Source organism: Phoca vitulina, unplaced genomic scaffold (genome assembly GCF_004348235.1).
Source record: "Phoca vitulina isolate PV1807 unplaced genomic scaffold, GSC_HSeal_1.0 scaffold4, whole genome shotgun sequence".
NCBI lineage: Eukaryota > Metazoa > Chordata > Mammalia > Carnivora > Phocidae > Phoca > Phoca vitulina.
In genome coordinates, this window is record NW_022589707.1 from 7679288 (window position 1) to 7696753 (window position 17466).

At 44.6% G+C, this 17466-nt stretch overlaps 1 protein-coding gene across 5 annotated transcripts in view; it reads left to right on the top strand.

Annotated features, from left to right (window-relative positions):
- Positions 1–56: 56 nt before the first annotated feature.
- The window catches only part of HIPK2 (homeodomain interacting protein kinase 2), a 183539-nt gene continuing 166129 nt past the window's right edge, over positions 57–17466 (top strand). For 3 of the 5 annotated variants that reach the window (XM_032401465.1, XM_032401467.1, XM_032401466.1), the window contains exon 1: positions 57–246. In XM_032401465.1, the coding sequence (XP_032257356.1) occupies positions 228–246 (19 nt within the window). In that variant the 5' untranslated portion in view covers positions 57–227. The remainder of the gene's footprint in view (positions 247–17466) is intronic. The other 2 variants (XR_004298993.1, XM_032401468.1) reach the window with 1 other exon arrangement.

Genomic DNA, 17466 nt, shown 5'->3' on the forward strand with positions numbered 1-17466 from the left:
CCGGAGCCCCGCGCAGGGCCCCGGCCGCGGCGGCGGCGGCGGCGGCGCCCGGCCCCCTCCCCCGGCGCCGGCCAAGTGAGGCGGTGATGCGGGCGCTGGCGGCCCCGGCTGCGCCGAGAGCGGAGACACAGGCTCAAGATGGCAGATTCCGACTGAGGCTGGGGGGGCCGAGCTCGCGCGCCGCGTTCCCTTCTCCGTTGCCATGAATCGCGGACACCCCGGCCCCGATGGCCCCCGTGTACGAAGGTAAGGGGCGCCCGGCCCGCAGACCCCGCTCGCCCAGAGCCGCCCGGCCGCCGCGGCCCCCGCAGCTTTGTTCTGCCCGCGGCCCCTCGCCGGGCAGCCCCCGGCCCGCAGCCCCCCGGGCGCCCGGCCTCCGGCGCCCCACCCCCGGGGCTTTAACCGGCTCCCGACCCCTCCCCGCCTCCCCCTCCCCTGCCCACGGAACGGCCGGGATCCGGAATTTAACAGGATCTTATTTCCAGGGTGGAGAAACAGGCGGGGGTGGGGGGGGTGGGGGGTGCGAGGGTGGGCTACTGCCCGAAGAAAAGAAATTGGGAGGGGGCGCCTGGGAAAAGACAGACCCGTGACTGTGCTTTTCATTTATTTGGAATAAATAAAGGTGATGCGGTTTAGCTTTCCTCCTCCCCCCGCACCCCCCAAGAAAATTACCTTTAGGGTGATCTTTCCACTCTGTCCCCACGGCTCCCCTTTCCACTGCTCTCCACTCCCTCCCCACACTCCTTTATTCTCCGCGAGCCTCTGATTTGGGGGGGCTGTCGAATCGGAATGTATGGGGCTAGGTGATGAGAGGGGGGTACAGAGGAAAAGTCCATTTCAGACCCAGGCAGAACAATGAAATTGGCTAAAATCTCCCCGCATTAGCGTGTGTAAGGGAAAATGTAGTTTAGGTTTTCAAGTCGGGGGTGGGGGGGCGGCCGAGACGTTTTCCTTGGTCGGTCTGGGTAAACCTGCGTGGTGCACCTTCACCTGGCGTGGGGTCATTTTTCTGATCTGTCTTTAGGAAGAAAGAAAAGAACGGAGGGCAAAAGCACTCCACTTCCCCTTGCCCTCCCTCTCTCTTTCGTTTCTCTTCAGTCAGTTCTTGTCAGCTTCCAGCCAGAAATCAAACCAGAATCAACTAAGTTTTTACACTTCGGTGTGTTTTTGTGTGCTTGTAGTAGAAAGAATTTTAAACCGAAGGGTGCCCGATTTTTTCAGTCATTTCATCGTGAAAATGTTTTTCTTATGAAATCATTGAAATAGCAGCCTTTACATACTTTTAACGTTGGTCCATCTGGCTTTCTTTCGGTTTTTGCTCAGATATTCTGTGGGTGAAATAGCAAATGAGAGGGGAAAGGGTTTGTGTGGAGCAGAGAGGAGGGGCGGGGAGAGGAGGTTTTAATCCTTCTATAAATCCGAGAACAGTGCTGGCGAGTGAGACAGGGAACGCATTAATAGTTTTATCTCTGTTACAAGAGGCAGATTAAAAAAAAAAAAAAATTATCTGAAAAGAAAATCTGTTATTAGTTCCAGGGCTCCAAATGAATTTGGTTTCTGGATGGAATAAAGTTACCAGTCAGGCCCTGGATAATGAGGCTGTAAATAACCTATGGACTGTAAATATTTTTTTTCAGACTCTCTTAGAAACAAAGGGGCTGTTTAGAAGGCAACAGAGAGATGTTATTCCAGGGGCTTTCCTCTTTGATTCTGAAGAACACAAGGTCCATTTAACCATTCGACAAAACAAAACGAAATTTCTGATCACTCCACCAGGCAGAATAGAACGAGCCGGTGGCTCTGTGAACATGGGAGGAGAACCCATGTCGGGCAGTCATTGTTCGTCTGTGTCTATGGGAGGGGGCTACAGTCAATGCTCCCACTGTCTATGGAGTGTTAAAATGAAACAATTTTCTCTTTATTAAGTACCTCCTTGAGACTCCCTCTGCTGGACACTCCGGGTGTGCATTAGGGAGGGAACTTGGCATTGAATTCAGAACTGTAGTAAAGGGCTCCTTTCCCTTTTGCAAGGGGCTGGGTACGGGGGGATTTGGGATGTATTTTGTCAACTTCGTAAGAAGCCCGTCTCAGAAACTGTGCTGGTCCTCTCCCTTTCCTATCGTTCTAAATCCATATGGAATGTAGGCCATACCCCCTAGGCTAAGACTTGGTACTCCCGGTCCACTACAGTGTTCTTTCGGTGCATTACACCAGATAAAGAATTGTGGGTGAGTAAGGTGTTAAGGTTTAAGCATAATCATGGATCTCAAAGGTCTCAGGAGCTCACTTGTTTTTATTTGCAGGCTTCATTCCCTGTTCCAGATGACCTACCTGGTCACCTCTTTCCACCCCGGGTTTCGCTCAGTCTTGCCTGTGTGCTGTCTTATAACTATTCCTCCACTTTGTACCCTTCGACTCTGCTGGAGTTTCTGTGCCTCTTTATCCTTATTTCCCTAGGCTTCCTCCTCTCCCCTCCTCAACCAGTCCAGCCTTGCTGGGCACAGCTCAGGCCTGGGTCTTTTTGAAGGAGACTGTTGGTCATGCTCTAAAACAGACAGGTGACCTCTATAAAGGATTGTACTGCTGGAACCTACATTCACTTAGTGTGATGAGTGCTTCTAAGACTCCGGTGACCTCCTTTTTCCCTCCTTGGCGATATCTGCTGGATTCAGTGAGCCTGATTTTTACCATATCCCAGTCAGAATGCATGGGCTTCTGGCGTGTATCCTGAAGGAGCAGGGCTTTTCCTGGGGAATTCGCCGAGAAGATTTCTAATCATTTTTGAGCTACTAAAAAAATCGAACATAGGGTTCTTCTCAGGAGCAGGATAATGACAGGTGAGGCATTTCAGCTGGAATTCGGGTGTGCACCCATTCGTTTGAATGGGGTGCAGTTGCCCCAAGTTGGGATACTGGGTGAAGGCCTGAATGCAACAGTGGGGCATTCTGAACTGCGAGCTGTTTAGAGAGAAACGCGGTCTTTGAAACAGGGTATGTTTGATAATACAGATTAGTGGGTAGCAAAGTGTTACCAGTCTCCTGCTACTTGCTTTTAAGGTTAGGTTTATAAATAGCACATTCGTTTTCAGTAACTTGGTACTGATTAAGTTAGACTTATTTAAAAAGGTTTATTTTCTTTAGAAAGTTAAACATTTGCCTTGCAATTGTGTTTACTCCATCAGCTTGCTTAGCAAGGCTTTTTTTCAATATGTAGTACAAAGGCCAGCCGCATAGGTCTATATTGCCATGGGTTCTGAATTAGAGGACCCTAAATTCCAAGTTAATTATGTTCCACCGTACCCGAGATGTGTCATATCAATTAGTATTGGCTTACACAGTCAGACTTCCCAAAACTCTAATACTGAAATCTCTCATCAGATGGGTCTGAAGACACCTACCAAAATGCCTACCAAGAAATGGATTCTGAATCATCTTCCATTAAAAGAATTTGATGACACATGTTCTAAAATATCTTTTCCTGTGTTTGTGTTTTATATTTTTAAAATGAGTAAGTATAAATATTGTTTTCATTCTCACCGCTTTTGAGTAGTGAATCAAGGCTCGTTAATTTTACCCTCAATTCCGGACAGTGTGGTCCCGTACTCAAATCAGAGACCTGGGTTTGAATCTAGTTGTATGACTTTGGGCATGTTACTTAACTTCCCAGAGCTTTGTTGTGTTTTTAAGCCTCATTGGATTGTGCGAGGACTCCATTAGAAATGAGTACCTGTAAAGTCCCTGGCTGTAGTAGGCATTTTGTTGGTATGTGTTAAATCCCTCTATTTTGGGGGGCTGCTTACAGGCATGATGACTCCAGGGAAAGAATAGCCCACAAATAGTTTAGAAAACCAATAATAGCAACATTTCAATTATTAATCTCCTGCTATTCCTCCTCCAGTTTGGGCACCAGCAACAATAAACCCCCTATGGCCACAGAAGAAAGAGCCTTTTTGACCCCCTCTGTGACCTTTCTAGATTTCTATTTCCACTGAGTTTCTGCTGATTTCAGGTAGAGAATTTCTCACATTCTATGCCACTTTAAAAATGAGGAAACAACCCCGTTAGAGCAGAGTTTCAGGAGCCGCAGCTGGGCCTCTGTGAAAGTATCCCGAAGTATGAAATCTCCACCTTCGCCCCCGACCAAGACGCAGGCTGCCCCCAGGCCGGGCCGGAAAGGGAGAGGTGGCCCACCGAGGACCTCCTCAGAGGGCCAGCAGCCGCTCAATCCCAGGCCAGGGTCTGGCTTATCATGCATTCAACATAGTTTTCTTACAAGAAGAAATTTGGTGCCTTATGCAAGTTACAGCTGCTTCTAGTCTTAGTATTTAATTTTTTTTTTTTTTAAATGTTTCATTTCTCTTCCTTCCTCCCATAGAGACTAATCTTGGGGAACTACCTTTGAGGTTTATATGAAACAAAGTAGCGATGATCAAGAGGGTATGATATGTAACCATTTTTTATTGTTCTCTGAACATGTAATTTGCCAGTGCTTTCTGGTAGTCTAATGATGACAATTCCAGCACTTCGCGCTGCTATCAACGATGGGATTCAGAGTAATGCCAGCCGACTTTATATAACCGCCGGTAGAGTGTGAACCTGAAAGGGCCCAAACCCGTAATAGTTCCATTTCATATGGCAGTACTCTATTGGGGGGGTAAAAAAAAAGAAAGCTGAAAAGCTGGAGTATAGGGAGGTCTTTATTTTTCCTCTAAAAGAAACCGAGATGCCTGAAGTTCACAGCACTAAGCGTGCCTTAGGCTCTACTTAGTCTGTGCTGCTCCCTCCACTCCCATGAACTCGCTGTCCTTACAGGCCCCTGAGGTGGGCGCTGTTACCCACCCCCTTACAGACAGGGCACATCTTTAATGAAGTCACTTAAAAGCATTTATGTAGGGTCCCTGACTTCGAGGAGTTCAGGGGGTATGGGAAGTGAAAGTCAGAAGTACACGTGGGCTCAGTGGATCATGGCCTGACTCAAGATGGAAGGTGTGTGTATGTGTGGGGGGGTGCGCACGCATGCATGTGCCAGTTTTTAATTCTTAACGTGCTAGTGTTTCTTCAGGTGTAAAGAGAAGACCCCATTTCCCTATTTTCTTTTGAAATATATATATTTTTTAATTTGGATCAAACAAGCATTTCGGAATGTTGGAAATTCCTATTACAAATTTCCTTAGAAATCACCCTCTCTAATTACCATCTCTTCCTCTTTCATTACCTAACATTTTGTATCCTTGTAAATGCAGATATGTTTCTAATTTGCACACGCTGCTGGGAGACTTCGTGTTTTGTTTTTTTTTTTTTTTTTGTATTTAGGGTTCTGCGTTCTGTTGTGAATGGACCCCTACATCATGTGTGGCTGTTGGAGAATTAATTCCTGGCTTTGCTGCCTGGCTGGGATCTTGTATTCCAGGTGGTTTTGTGGTGCTTATTAGTGGGGATATAGTTCGGGGGGTCACTCAGCAGATCTCTCAGGGAGTTGTAGAAGAAAACCCAGCTCTGCCTCTCGGGGGCTTGGAACCCAGGGCAGGAGAGGACCTTGGGGCAAATGTAGTTCATCCTCCTGCCTTCAGGAAGGTTGAATGTCCATGACTTGAAGTTGCCAGTTCATTGAAACAATTGTTTTTCCCCCAGGAAAAGCCCACACTAGGAACCCCCTCAGTAACCAATTCCAGGATTCTGTTAACCCGATTCCTGAGTCAATTCCTGGGCCCGCCTGAAATCTCACCTGCTGGTGTTCAAACCTGTTTTCTTTTACTCAGTTCCTTTTTCTAAAACCTTTCATATATTTGAAGATAATAACTGGGTCTCTACAGCTCTTTCCTAACAGAGCCTGTTCTGCGTCCTCTCCCTCCTCTGAACTGTCTTTAATTTCTCCACATTAAAAAAAAAAATGGTGGTGGTCGAAACCAAATACAGTTCTTTAATAATGGTCTCATTAGTACAGTGTACACAAGAAAAATGACTTCAGGATTCTTGCATCATTGTGAACCCCTGGAGGGCAAGAACCAAATCTGATTCATCTTTGTATCCCCCACAGTAGCTGGGCAGTTCGTTAAACCTAGTAGGCACTTCATAAATATTTGTTGAATTGACTCTTCCTAATATATCTAAGTAATAACTTACATTACACCAGCCCTGGATTGGTAACTGATAGTTGGCTTTCTCTCACCTCGGTCCTGAGTCTTTATTTGCCTTCTGTGCATGTCTAGCCCTCCTTCACCCCAGCAGTGCCACCTTCTGCTTGACTCTGAATGTGCTTGATCACTTTGAATTCACCCCTCTACTTCTAGCTCTTTAGAACATTATTTATCTCCTACAGATCTGACAAGCAGAATGCAGAGGACTCAAGTGTATAAAGTTGAACGGCTCGTGAAAGAAGAGAACACACACAAGAATTTTGATGATTCTGTGTAATATCAGTTCATCCAGGTTTAGAAAGGACAGTTTGTCAAATTCTTTACAGATTCTGAGTCAGCTAAAGCCATACCTGTTTTTCCAGGTTCTCTGTGACGAGTAAGCTAAGTGTTCATGAGAGTGGCTACAAGTCAGCCTTAACAACCAGTATTCCTCCCTGTCTTTGGTCTGAAGCCAACAGAAAAGGCAAAACATACTGATGGACAAGGCCATTCAGCCTGTGGCTTTCTGATGAGTGACTTTACCATTAGAAAGTAAGCTAGTAAAATAGTTGCCAGTAAAAAAAAAAAAAAAAAGACAAACCTTGAAAACGGCAAAATAATTTTGTGGTTTTTACAGCCACTTATTTCTACACATGGCATTGAAGAGATTTGTAGTGTTTTGAAAGTGGTCTGTTTTAGCAATTCTTGCCTAACTTCTTTTGCTCTCGTAGGTTCTGATTAATTAAATGCCACTGTGTTTAAGCAGAATTAAGATTGATTGACTCTTGCATGTGCTAATGCTATGGACTTTCTAAAACCTTTACCATCAAAGAAAGAGTGCAGTCTAATATGTGAGTGCACAAGGGCATTTTCCTTCAGGTTGTGCTGCCCATCCTCGGGGAAAGATCACTGTAGAAGCTGCCATAACTTCGGGTAGAAAAGCACTTTGGGTTCACATAGTTACAGATTGCATCCTGATGCAATAAGGTTGGCTTCTGTATTTTTACCATTTTCCTCCATATCAGTATCACCTCATTGATTCAACGTATGGAGTTATGATTCACAATATAAAATGATTTTTCCAAGAGCTTGTCATAAGCAAAGTGATCCATCATGCCAGTTCTGTGTAGAACTTCTGGCTTCATAAGGCATTAAAAAACAAATTTTAATGGTATGTGTGCCTGCAGTCCTGTTAAAAGTCCTATGGTAAGGAGATTTGGAAAACCCTGGTTTATTGCTGGTTGTGGAAGTATATTCTTTTTTTTTTTTTCTCCTCTCTCTCTCCCTAATGAAGAATTTATAGAGCTCTGACAAAAAGCAGCATGTAAATTCTTGAAATTGTGCAGAAAGGCAGCATGTTACACCTTCCTGAGTTCTTTGTGACTGCTCGTCCTCACCAGAATCCAGGCTGATAGCAGCTTCTTGCAAGAAAGTAAATTTCAGGGGAGCTCGTTACAGGCAGAGAGAGAGCGTGCACGCTTGCACATGGGTTCAGCTTTACCCCCTGAACCACTTCATTTGCAGCTCCAGCACAGTATGCTTACTGTTATTCATTAAGTTATGACCTGAACCATCAGGGAAGATTAATCGATATTCATTATGTTCTGTTAACTGAGACTGGGAGGTTCCCTAATATATTACAGAAATGTTTCCTTTAGAAAATAGTTAAAATAAAGAAACTCTCATTTAATTATATCATGACTTATTTCAAAAAGGATTTAAGGCCGCCTAAAGGGTTAAATTTCTGGAAGATGGGAAATTAATTTGTGTAGATCACTTTTGTGGTTCAGCTTATTTCCAAGGATGTCGGATAAGTGAGGTATTCCCATTTGAAGAGACAACAGAACCAGTCAAAACTCTTGTGCTGGCTTAACAAGGTGAATAAGCAGAGTACATAATGGAATTCATTTGCAAAGTAATTTTTGCTTGGCTGGAGAGTGGTAAGCACAAAACAGACCAGCAGACGAGAACAGTAAGTGTTTGGGATCAGTTGTTGAAAGGTTTAAAAGGGGTTCTAATTCAAGAGACATTTTATGGTGAGGAGAAGGGGACAGATATTATCAAAATGATACTTGAACAAGGTAATTTCTCCTGGCCTGGATATGGCAGTAGAATGAGGCAGCCAGAGGGTGAGCCATGCTGGGGGGCTGTGTGCTGCCTTGGGAGGTGTGAGCACCGTGGAGATGGAACGGGGACTCTGGTTGGGGTCACATAGGAGAACATGCATAGAGCCCTTCTCAGCAGGCCTGACCCAAGGGTTCAATACATATTTGTTCCTTTCCGCGTTCCTCTGCACACCTTATGGCCATCAGGAAAGCTTGCAGGGGTTGGCAATATCACGATATTTATCCTGTTTTTCTAAAGAATCTATCTTTTTATAGGCTCTCTCACATTCAACATTGAGATCAGAGTAGCTCAGGCTCTTACTGGGCACAGTGTAAACCCAGTGGGATCTTCACACATTAGTACCAACCTTTGACACAGGGGGAAACTGAGGCCCAGAGCAGTGAAGAGGCTGCCCTAATGTCTCCTAGAGCGAAGGGAGGAGGCAGAGCTGGGGTTCTCGTCCCCCAGGGCAGTGTGCATAAAAGGCTCAGAACACCGAATGGGGGCTTCCCTAGGCTGCGCTACCAGCTGGAGGTCCAGGGGCTGTGTTTCCAACAAGGCTGTCGGAGCCACTCACCTTTTCCCCCCAGACCTACCTGTAAGGGGGCTGCTGGGGGGGGGGGGTTCTCCTGGGCCCTGATGAGCCCATGGCACCTCCCTGAGCTCATCCAGAGGGAGTTATTTCCCCCTTTCCCAAGGAAGGCAAGGTCACCTGCTGTCAGCTCCAGCGCTTAGAGTCTTCTCTTAGGAAGTTGTTCCTCATGTTTCTCTGAGAAAGTTTGCAGCTTGTCATCCTGAGCTACTTATTAACAAAAACAGAAAAATCGCAGAAGAGAAACCAGTAGAACCATGATGAGTTTCAGAGAACCTCAGAGTCTATTAAGCAGCTTTTTTTTTTTTTTTTAAATTCTGATCTTCCAGGTACAATTTAGAGTCATTTTTTTCTCGCTGACCTGACCAAAACTTGCACCCAGGGTCCCTGGGGAAGGCCTGGGTCCCAGGGACCTAGAGCATGGTTGGAAGAGCACAGTGCCCAGCCTGTGAGGGGGCTCACCTCTTAACCTGGGGGACATCCCTCCCCTAGGGGGATGGGGCTGGGACCTTGAAAGTAAGGGGTCCAGGGCTGGAGCCCTGCCTCTCCCCTGTTCTAAGGGCAGTGCTGATAAGGGGACTTCTTGCTGTAAAATCTGGGGCAACAAAAGCAACTTGAAATGTTTCCTGTTTATACAAGTCATGGCTGGTGATTGCTTCACTGGATAGTTAGCTTTCCTTTCTTTCCCTCCTCAACCTTGATCTTCGACTCTGGTCGCTCCATAAAGCAGAGTTGATGAAACTGACCCATTTCCTGTTGCTTGCTAAGGTAGCTCAGTAACCAGTATGTCCCTCCCACAGTGAAACTTGACAGAGAGCCTAGTAAATCCTACGGCTTTTCTGTTTTGTCTGTTTGAGCCCTTGAGGTGCACAGCCTCTCCTACTCTTCTCCTTCCTTGATGTCATCTCACCTCTCTGTCCCACCCTCATCTGCCCACGGCCAGGCTCCTTAACCTACCTGTTTGTTCTTTGACTTTGTGTATCTTGGCTGTGTATTCGCCTTGACATACTTGTGGGTATGAGGGTCTAAGTGGAGGGACACGTGGAACCCTCGTTTGGGCCCATTTGTGTTGGGCCTTGTTGGGAGAGGTGGTTCTGTGACTTCTGGCATCTTCCGTCACCTGGAGGGCCTGTTAAAACTCATCAGGGGGCCCCGCCCTCAGAGTTTCTGTTTCAGTAGGCCTGGGGTGGGGCTCGAGAATTTGCATTTCTGATTGAGAACCCCTGGTTTAGAATGAATGCATTCAGAATGTAAAATCAGTACCTGTTTGTTTATTTTTTTTTTTTTTAAGATTTTATTTATTCATTTGAGACACAGAGATACAGAGAGAGAGCATGAGCAGGGGGTGAGACAGAGTGAGAGGGAGAAGCAGGCTCCCCGCTGAGCCAGGAGTCTGATGTGGGGCTCGATCCCAGGACCCTGGGATCAGGACCTGAGCTGAAGGCAGTCGCTTAGCCATCTGAGCCACCCAGGCGTCCCAGTCAGTACCTGTTTAAAATAAAATGGTGGTAGTTTTGATTACAGCTTCCTTGAAGGAGTGAGAGTCTGAGAACTGACATTAGCATTATTTTCAGTTCTCCTGCCCTTTGGTGGCAGAAACTTCCTGAAGCCATAGGACAATGTGCAGATCCAGCCCCTGGCATTCCTGCCTCTGTCTCAGCAGAGACGAGACCCCATCTTCTCCAGGGCCTGAGCTACTGTCTCTTGGTCCAGCAGAGTCAGCCAGTCTTTCGCTATCTAGTTTGGCCCTGGGGTCCCAGAGTAGACTGGGCAGGTGTCATTCTCGCAGTAATAATATATCTCCATTAACTGACGTAAAGAGCTCTGTGATCTCTGTTTGCAGAAGAGGATATTGAGGCTTAGAGATGTTAAGTAATGTGTCTCAGGTCTCATAAACAGCAGGTAGAGGCAGGGCTTGTACCCCGCCTGATACCAGAGCACGCTCTTGTCTTGTGGTCCGTGCACCATACAGCAAGGAGATTGGCGATTAGGATCCCTGGAGAGGGGGGCAGATGGTTCTAGAGTGTCACACACACCTCCCCGAAGCTCTACTGTCCCATTTGCCTTCTCTTCATCAAACAGGATCACGTTGACATGATGATCTAGCGTTTAGTCTGGTGGCTGGCGCACAGGATGGATATAGTAACAGGCAGCTGAGACATGAACCCCCTTTAAGCAGCAAAACAGATAAAACATCTGAGAATTACTGAGACCTCTAAGGAAAAAAAACATTATGAAAAGATGAAAACGGCAGCTAATGCCTGTCAGGCCCTAGCTGCTGCTGGTTCTGTTGTAAGGTTTTACATGCATTAATTCCTTGAATCCTTGAAGCAGAGCTGTAGGATAGGTTCATGCTACCATCATGTTATACAGAAGTCCAGGAAAGCTCCACAGCTTGAGAGTGGTAGAGCTGACATTGACCCTAGGCAGCCTGGATCCAGAGCTGGCGCCCCTGACCACCAGGCTAGAGACCCAAGGCGGAAGGGCCTCCCAACCCCTTCCTCGATGAGGGAGTAAAATATGGAAATATGCTCTTCTTCGGTTTTTCTCCAAATGTAGATGTTCTTCATTTGAATCAAAATCTACATAAATGTCTTAAAACTTGAGAAACTGACTTCTGTGAGTCTTCTTGAAAGATGAGGTGGTGGGCATAGAACAGTCAGGCCTGAAAGAGGAGAGGAGCGAAGGGGCTAGCTCTACGGTGCGTGAAAACAAGCCATAAAGCATCAAATTTGGCATGAAGCTTGGCAGACCCATCCGTGGGGTGGAATGCGTGAGCCAGATTTAAGGCCCTGTTGTCTGTGAGCATTTAATAGATGATGAAGGAGGTGCCACGAAGCAGTGGGCGAAAGGAAACCTGATTTAACAAATGGGAGTGGGACCATATGATAGCAATTTGAAAAATCTCGATGGATATTCTCACCTCACATCATTATACCAACATAAATTCTACATGATTAAAATGTTAAATTCAGGGGCGCCTGGGTGGCTCAGTCGTTAAGCGTCTGCCTTCGGCTCAGGTCATGATCCCAGGGTCCTGGGATCGAGCCCCGCATCAGGCTCCCTGCTCAGTGGGAAGCCTGCTTCTCCCTCTCCCACTCCCCCTGCTTGTGTTCCCTCTCTCGCTGTGTCTCTCTCTGTCAAATAAATAAATAAAATCTTAAAAATAAATAAATAAATAAATAAATAAAATGTTAAATTCAACAAAAATCTGTGGAGCACATTCAACATGCCAGGTAGTGTTCTAGGTGCTGGGTGTGCTGCAGTGAACAAAACTGACTGAAACCCCTGCCCCGAAGCAGTGTGCCTTTGAGTAGGTAAGGGGAAATAATCCGGTTTTGGGTTTATTTGTTTGTTTGTTTGTTTTTGTAAGCTTGAAAGAAATAGAAGTGGATATTTATTAAACTTCTGGAGGAGTTGAAATTTCTAAGCTTAAAATCTGTAGAAGAAATTATAGAGGAAAACGTCAATAGTTTTGTCAGTGGAACATTCCCCAAATGTTAAGGTTATTTCTGATTTTACTATCATGAGCTATTTCTCAGTGTTTTCAGCATAACATTAAGGTGTCTGAAATTTAGGATAGGTTCTCCAAAGTAGAATTAGTAAGTTGAGGGATATGAACATTTATCTGGGTTCTAGATATGTGCCACCAAGATTATGTTCCTCCCCAAAGTATTTTTATATTAAACAAATCGAGCCACCTAATGCCTTGTGCACCCACCCCTTCATTCAGGAAGGAAGAGTTTCTCACTGCTCTAGGGACTGGCCCCCCTCTCCTCATTCCCAAAGGCTTTCAGTACCATCTATGTGTATCAGGAGCTCCCAAACTTTTATCTCTACCTAGATTTACATTTTGAGTTCCAAAGTCATAGAGCCAACAATCTATTTGCCATCGCTATTTGGATGTCCCACAGGTATCACATTTAATGTGTACAAAGAAAAAAACTTTGGGTCAGCCCTCTGAAATATGTGCCTTTTCCAGATTTTTTTATTTCCATAAATGGCATCATCTTCCACCCAGCAGTTGACATCAGAAACCTGGGAATCATTCTTGACTTCATTTTACTTCACATTTAATCCATCACCAAATTGTATTGATTTTTGCCTCCCAAATATAGCCATTCTTGTTTCTTGCCAGAGTTATGTTCTGTAAAGCTGCCACAAACACTGAATTAGCAAATACTGGACCAGTGCTCCTAGGTTAGCCTCCTGCAAGCCTCTGGTCATATTTTCATCAGCCGATCAATACATAACCTTGTCTGTGTGTGCTTCTGTTTAAGGACATTTTCTTTAACATATATTGTTAATTCATTAACATTGAACTCACAGGCTGTAGGACTATTAGCTCGTGCTTGAATGAAGCTTACCAGTACAAGTATTTTCTCTGTAAGGCACACCACAGCCTTTTTGCATTGAAAAACACTAGACAGCCCTTCAGCACTATGCTTGGGCGTCATTTTAAATCCCCAACAAAAACCACACCAAAAAATGTGAGCAACACGGTACTAAAGAGACAGTGGAAGGTATACTTGCCTATAGTACAAGAACAGAACCCAGAAAGCAGAGCATGGCCTCGTGTGACCTCCGCTGGGAATGCGTGCATCAGGCATGTCTGGGAATGACTGGGAAAGCGCCCTCTGAGTACTGATTGTGGGATTACAAATAAATTCTAGTGAGTTGGTGAATTCGCAAATACGGAATCCGTGAATAATGAAGGCCCACTTGTATATGGTGAACCTGCCCACTTCTCTCTATACTGCCATCCCCTGGCCCAGGGGTCAGCAAACTCATTCTGGAAAGGGCCAGATAGGAGGTACAGTTGACCCTTGAGTGACATGGGGTTAGGGGCATCAAAACACACAGTCGAAAATCCACGTATAACTTTCGACTCCCCCAAAACTATATTAATAGCCTATTTTTGATGGGAAGCCTTACTGATAACATAAACAGTTGATGGACATATATTTTGTATGTGTATTATATGCTGTATTCTTACAATAGATTAAGCTAGAGAAGAGAAAATGTTATTAAGAAAAATCATAAGGAAGAGAAAATACATTTTCGGGACTCGGTTGTAAAAAAAAAACTCGTGTATTAGTGAACTTCTACGGTTCAAACTTGCATTGTTCAGGGGTCAACTGTATTTTAGGCTTTGCAGACCAGCCGGTCTCTGGGATAGCTGTTCAGCTCTGCACTCGTGAAAGCTGCTCTAGACACCACAGTGGGTGGGTGGGACTGAGTTCCAGTAAAACATTATTTGCAAAAACAGGCTTTGGCTGGATCGGCCCTCAGGCTGCAGTTAGGACGCTGCTAGCCCAGTCTAACCCACCACAGTGTCCTATCTTGATGCTCTTCCTGACCTGCTCATCCCCTGTGTCCGTTCTCGAGCCTCCAGCTGTTGTCCATGGTGATCTTAAGTGCACATTAAATCTGATCCCTCTCCCACTTCAGATGTCCAACCGCTTCCATCACACTTCAGATAAAACCCCAAATCTTGCATATTGTGGCTCCAACACGGTCCCTTGCTGAGTTGTCCAGTCTCATTTTATGCCAGGCTCCCCCTCTTCACCCTGTCCAGGCCTCTCCAGGTCTGTGACTTCCCCAGCTGTTTCCTGCACCGTTGCTCCCAGTCTCCCTGCCTGGGCTCTTCTGTCTCTTGCCTGACTCACTGCTGCTCACTCCGCAGTCATAACCAAAATGTCACTTCCTCCTGTGTGAATTAGACGCCCCTCTTCTAATTTCGAAGCACCCTGTTCTTTTCCTTCGCAGCACTTAGGGTTTATCTTCACCTGCCTCCCCCATTAGACTGCAGGCTCCGGGAGGGAAAGAACACGTCTGTGGTGTGTCCGTTCTCTGCTCAAGGTGCCTTCACACACATTGCACACACTTCCTAAGACTTGCTAAATCAATGACTGATCGGGAACCCAGTCTTGTTCACACAGAATTTTGTATGAAGCTACAACATAGAGACCTGAAAAAGTCACCCTTTTAGAGTGTACAGTGTGTCTTCTAAAATTGAGAGTGATGGTTGCAGAGAAAAGTCATCCTGAGAAGTGGATTTGTAAATGGGTGTGAATGTGTCTTTATTGTCCAAGGGTGCGTTCTGCCAACAGGTATATCCAGTCCCGTGGTTTCTCGCTGGGACTTGAGTGCTGTGTTAAGTCCTGCTAGGCTCCCTTTGCTCCTGGAGGGTTTTTGAACTCTGCCAGTAGTGTCTTCTCACAGCAAAGTGGGGGGTCAAGTGTGCTTGCGAGGAGGCATTTGGCACCTCTTTTAAAGACTGACTACAGTATTAGTCTGGGGGGGAGATCTTTGATTTGTCAGAGAATCATGTTAGCAATGCAGTTCCACATTAAAGATTGTTCCCAAGTCATTCCAAGAATCCTGCATGTTAGAGATGGGCAGACAGCATATTTTGGAAAGATAATACATCGTTTCTTAGATGGCCTTTTGTAGATTAGCATGGTGAGATTTAAAGCCTATTTAATTTCTTTTTTCCAAATATATTATTATAGAAATACTACTGCATTATAAAAAGTTAGAAAATAAAGGGAAGCAAAACACACAACACATGCGTGCACGTGTGTGTACTCAGATTACCACAGTTATACCTTGCAGGTCTTTTCTGTGCATTTATATGTACAAATACTTTTTCAGAAAAACCGAGGTTAGATATAGTACTGTTTTATAATCTGTTTTTTTCAATGAGTAGTTTCCAGCCTTGTATTTCAGTAAAGTTCATTTAATTCTTTGTCCATATTCAGATTTCCTGAATTGGCCCCCAAATGTCCTTTGAAGCCGGTTTGTTGAAATCAGTATCTAATTGGGAACCATGCACTATTTCTGGTGGTAATTTCCTTTTAGTCTCTCAGTCTACCCTAGTCTCTCACTGAAGAAATGGGCAGTTGCCTGTAGAAGCTCTTACCTTTTCGATCTATGGGCTTCCTTCTTCTTCTTCTTTTTTTTTTTAAAGATTTACTTATTTGAGAGAGAGAGAGAGCATCAGTGGGAAGGCAGAGGGAGAGGGAGAGAGAATCTCAAGCAGACTCCAAGCTGAGTATAGGGCCCAACATGGGGCTCGATCTCACAACCCCGAGATCATGACTTGAGCCGAAACCAAGAGCTAGACACTTAACTGACTGCGCCACCCAGGCACCCCTGTGGGCTTGCTTCTTTTTAGGGCAGGGCTGAGCTTGCTTCTCCCCATCCCCTGCATTTGCTGTTATCTAAAGGTTTCACGGGTTCAAGTTCACCATTTTACGCTAGAATACCCTGGAGGTGATTCTGTGCGCTTCATTTACCTTCCACTGACCTACTATTAGTGAAGCTAAATTGACCCCGTGGATTAGGGTTGTGGTAGCCCTGAACCCTCTACTCTCCAGTTGTTTGTCCTTTTGACACTAAAAGTGATCTGTATGGTATAACTTTGATATATAGACTATTTACCAAATGGTTGTAGCGCCAAATAAGTCTTGTCTATCATCATACATTCATTAGGTTTTTGTGAAATGATGTTTTTGTAATTCTTTCATTTCTTGTATAAAGTAGAGCTCTCTCTCATCTTTGGGGGCTGCCTGGTTACCCTGAAAGAATAGTTCCAATGGGAAAGGCAGGATCTTTGCTAATCCTCTCTCCTTAATCATTAATTTTCAAAGAAAGGAATTGTGTAATAGCCTTTTCAAATAGTGAGAAATGATTTTTTTTTTCTGTCTTTTTCTTTATCATTGTACAGGCATGGGTTTTTATTGATTTGGTGTGTTTTAATTGTTAATCTTTTTGTTACATCCTCAGGCAGTGAGACCCCTTCAGCTCGCTGCTGTGATGTTTCGACAGGACCTCCATAAATCCAAAAAGCTTTCTTACTAAATGGCACAAGACGCCCCAGGCTCATCTTGGACTTTTCGGTGGTCTCGGACAATGGTATTAGAGACCACAGTCCATGCATTAGGGGTGGTTATTGCTACAGAGGTGACTTGTTTCTAAGGAATTTCGGTGAATGGAACTAAAAAATACATACTGTTAAAAAGTTAGAGTTTCAATTGACATTTTCCTGTGCTTTCACTCAGTTTCCTCAATTTTATCATTGTAAGTCCTTTATGTTCTACAGAAAATCTTTATTTCTTGTTTAACTTGTAAGAATAAAGTTTTGAAATACCAATACCGATATTATTATAAACACCGAAAACTACAAAGGAAAGTTTAACACATCTTTGTAATTTTTGTTGTCCTGAGAATGTGTCCAACTAAGGATGGGTAATTAAAAACTGTGTTCTAAAGCACCTAAAAATAAATTCTTCCTCAGGGTGATCGTGTCACCAGTTTGACATATGTTAGGTTCATTTCTTTCCATTTCTTCTCAGTTTAAGAAATTTTTAAATTTAGCTTTTTTGGGATAGGGAGTGCATTTACATGACTGAAAGGTCAAAACTATGTAGATATTAAATCTAGATGAAAGATATGTAGGGATTTGTTAAGTTATTTTCTCTACATTTCTTTATGTTTCAAAGTTAAAATAATTAAACTACAGTAGTCTCCTGTATCCGTGGGTGATATGTTCCCAGACCCCCAGTGGATGCCTGAAACAGTGAATAGTGCTGAACCCTGTATGTGCTGTATTTTATGATACATACCTATCATAAAGTTTAATTTATAA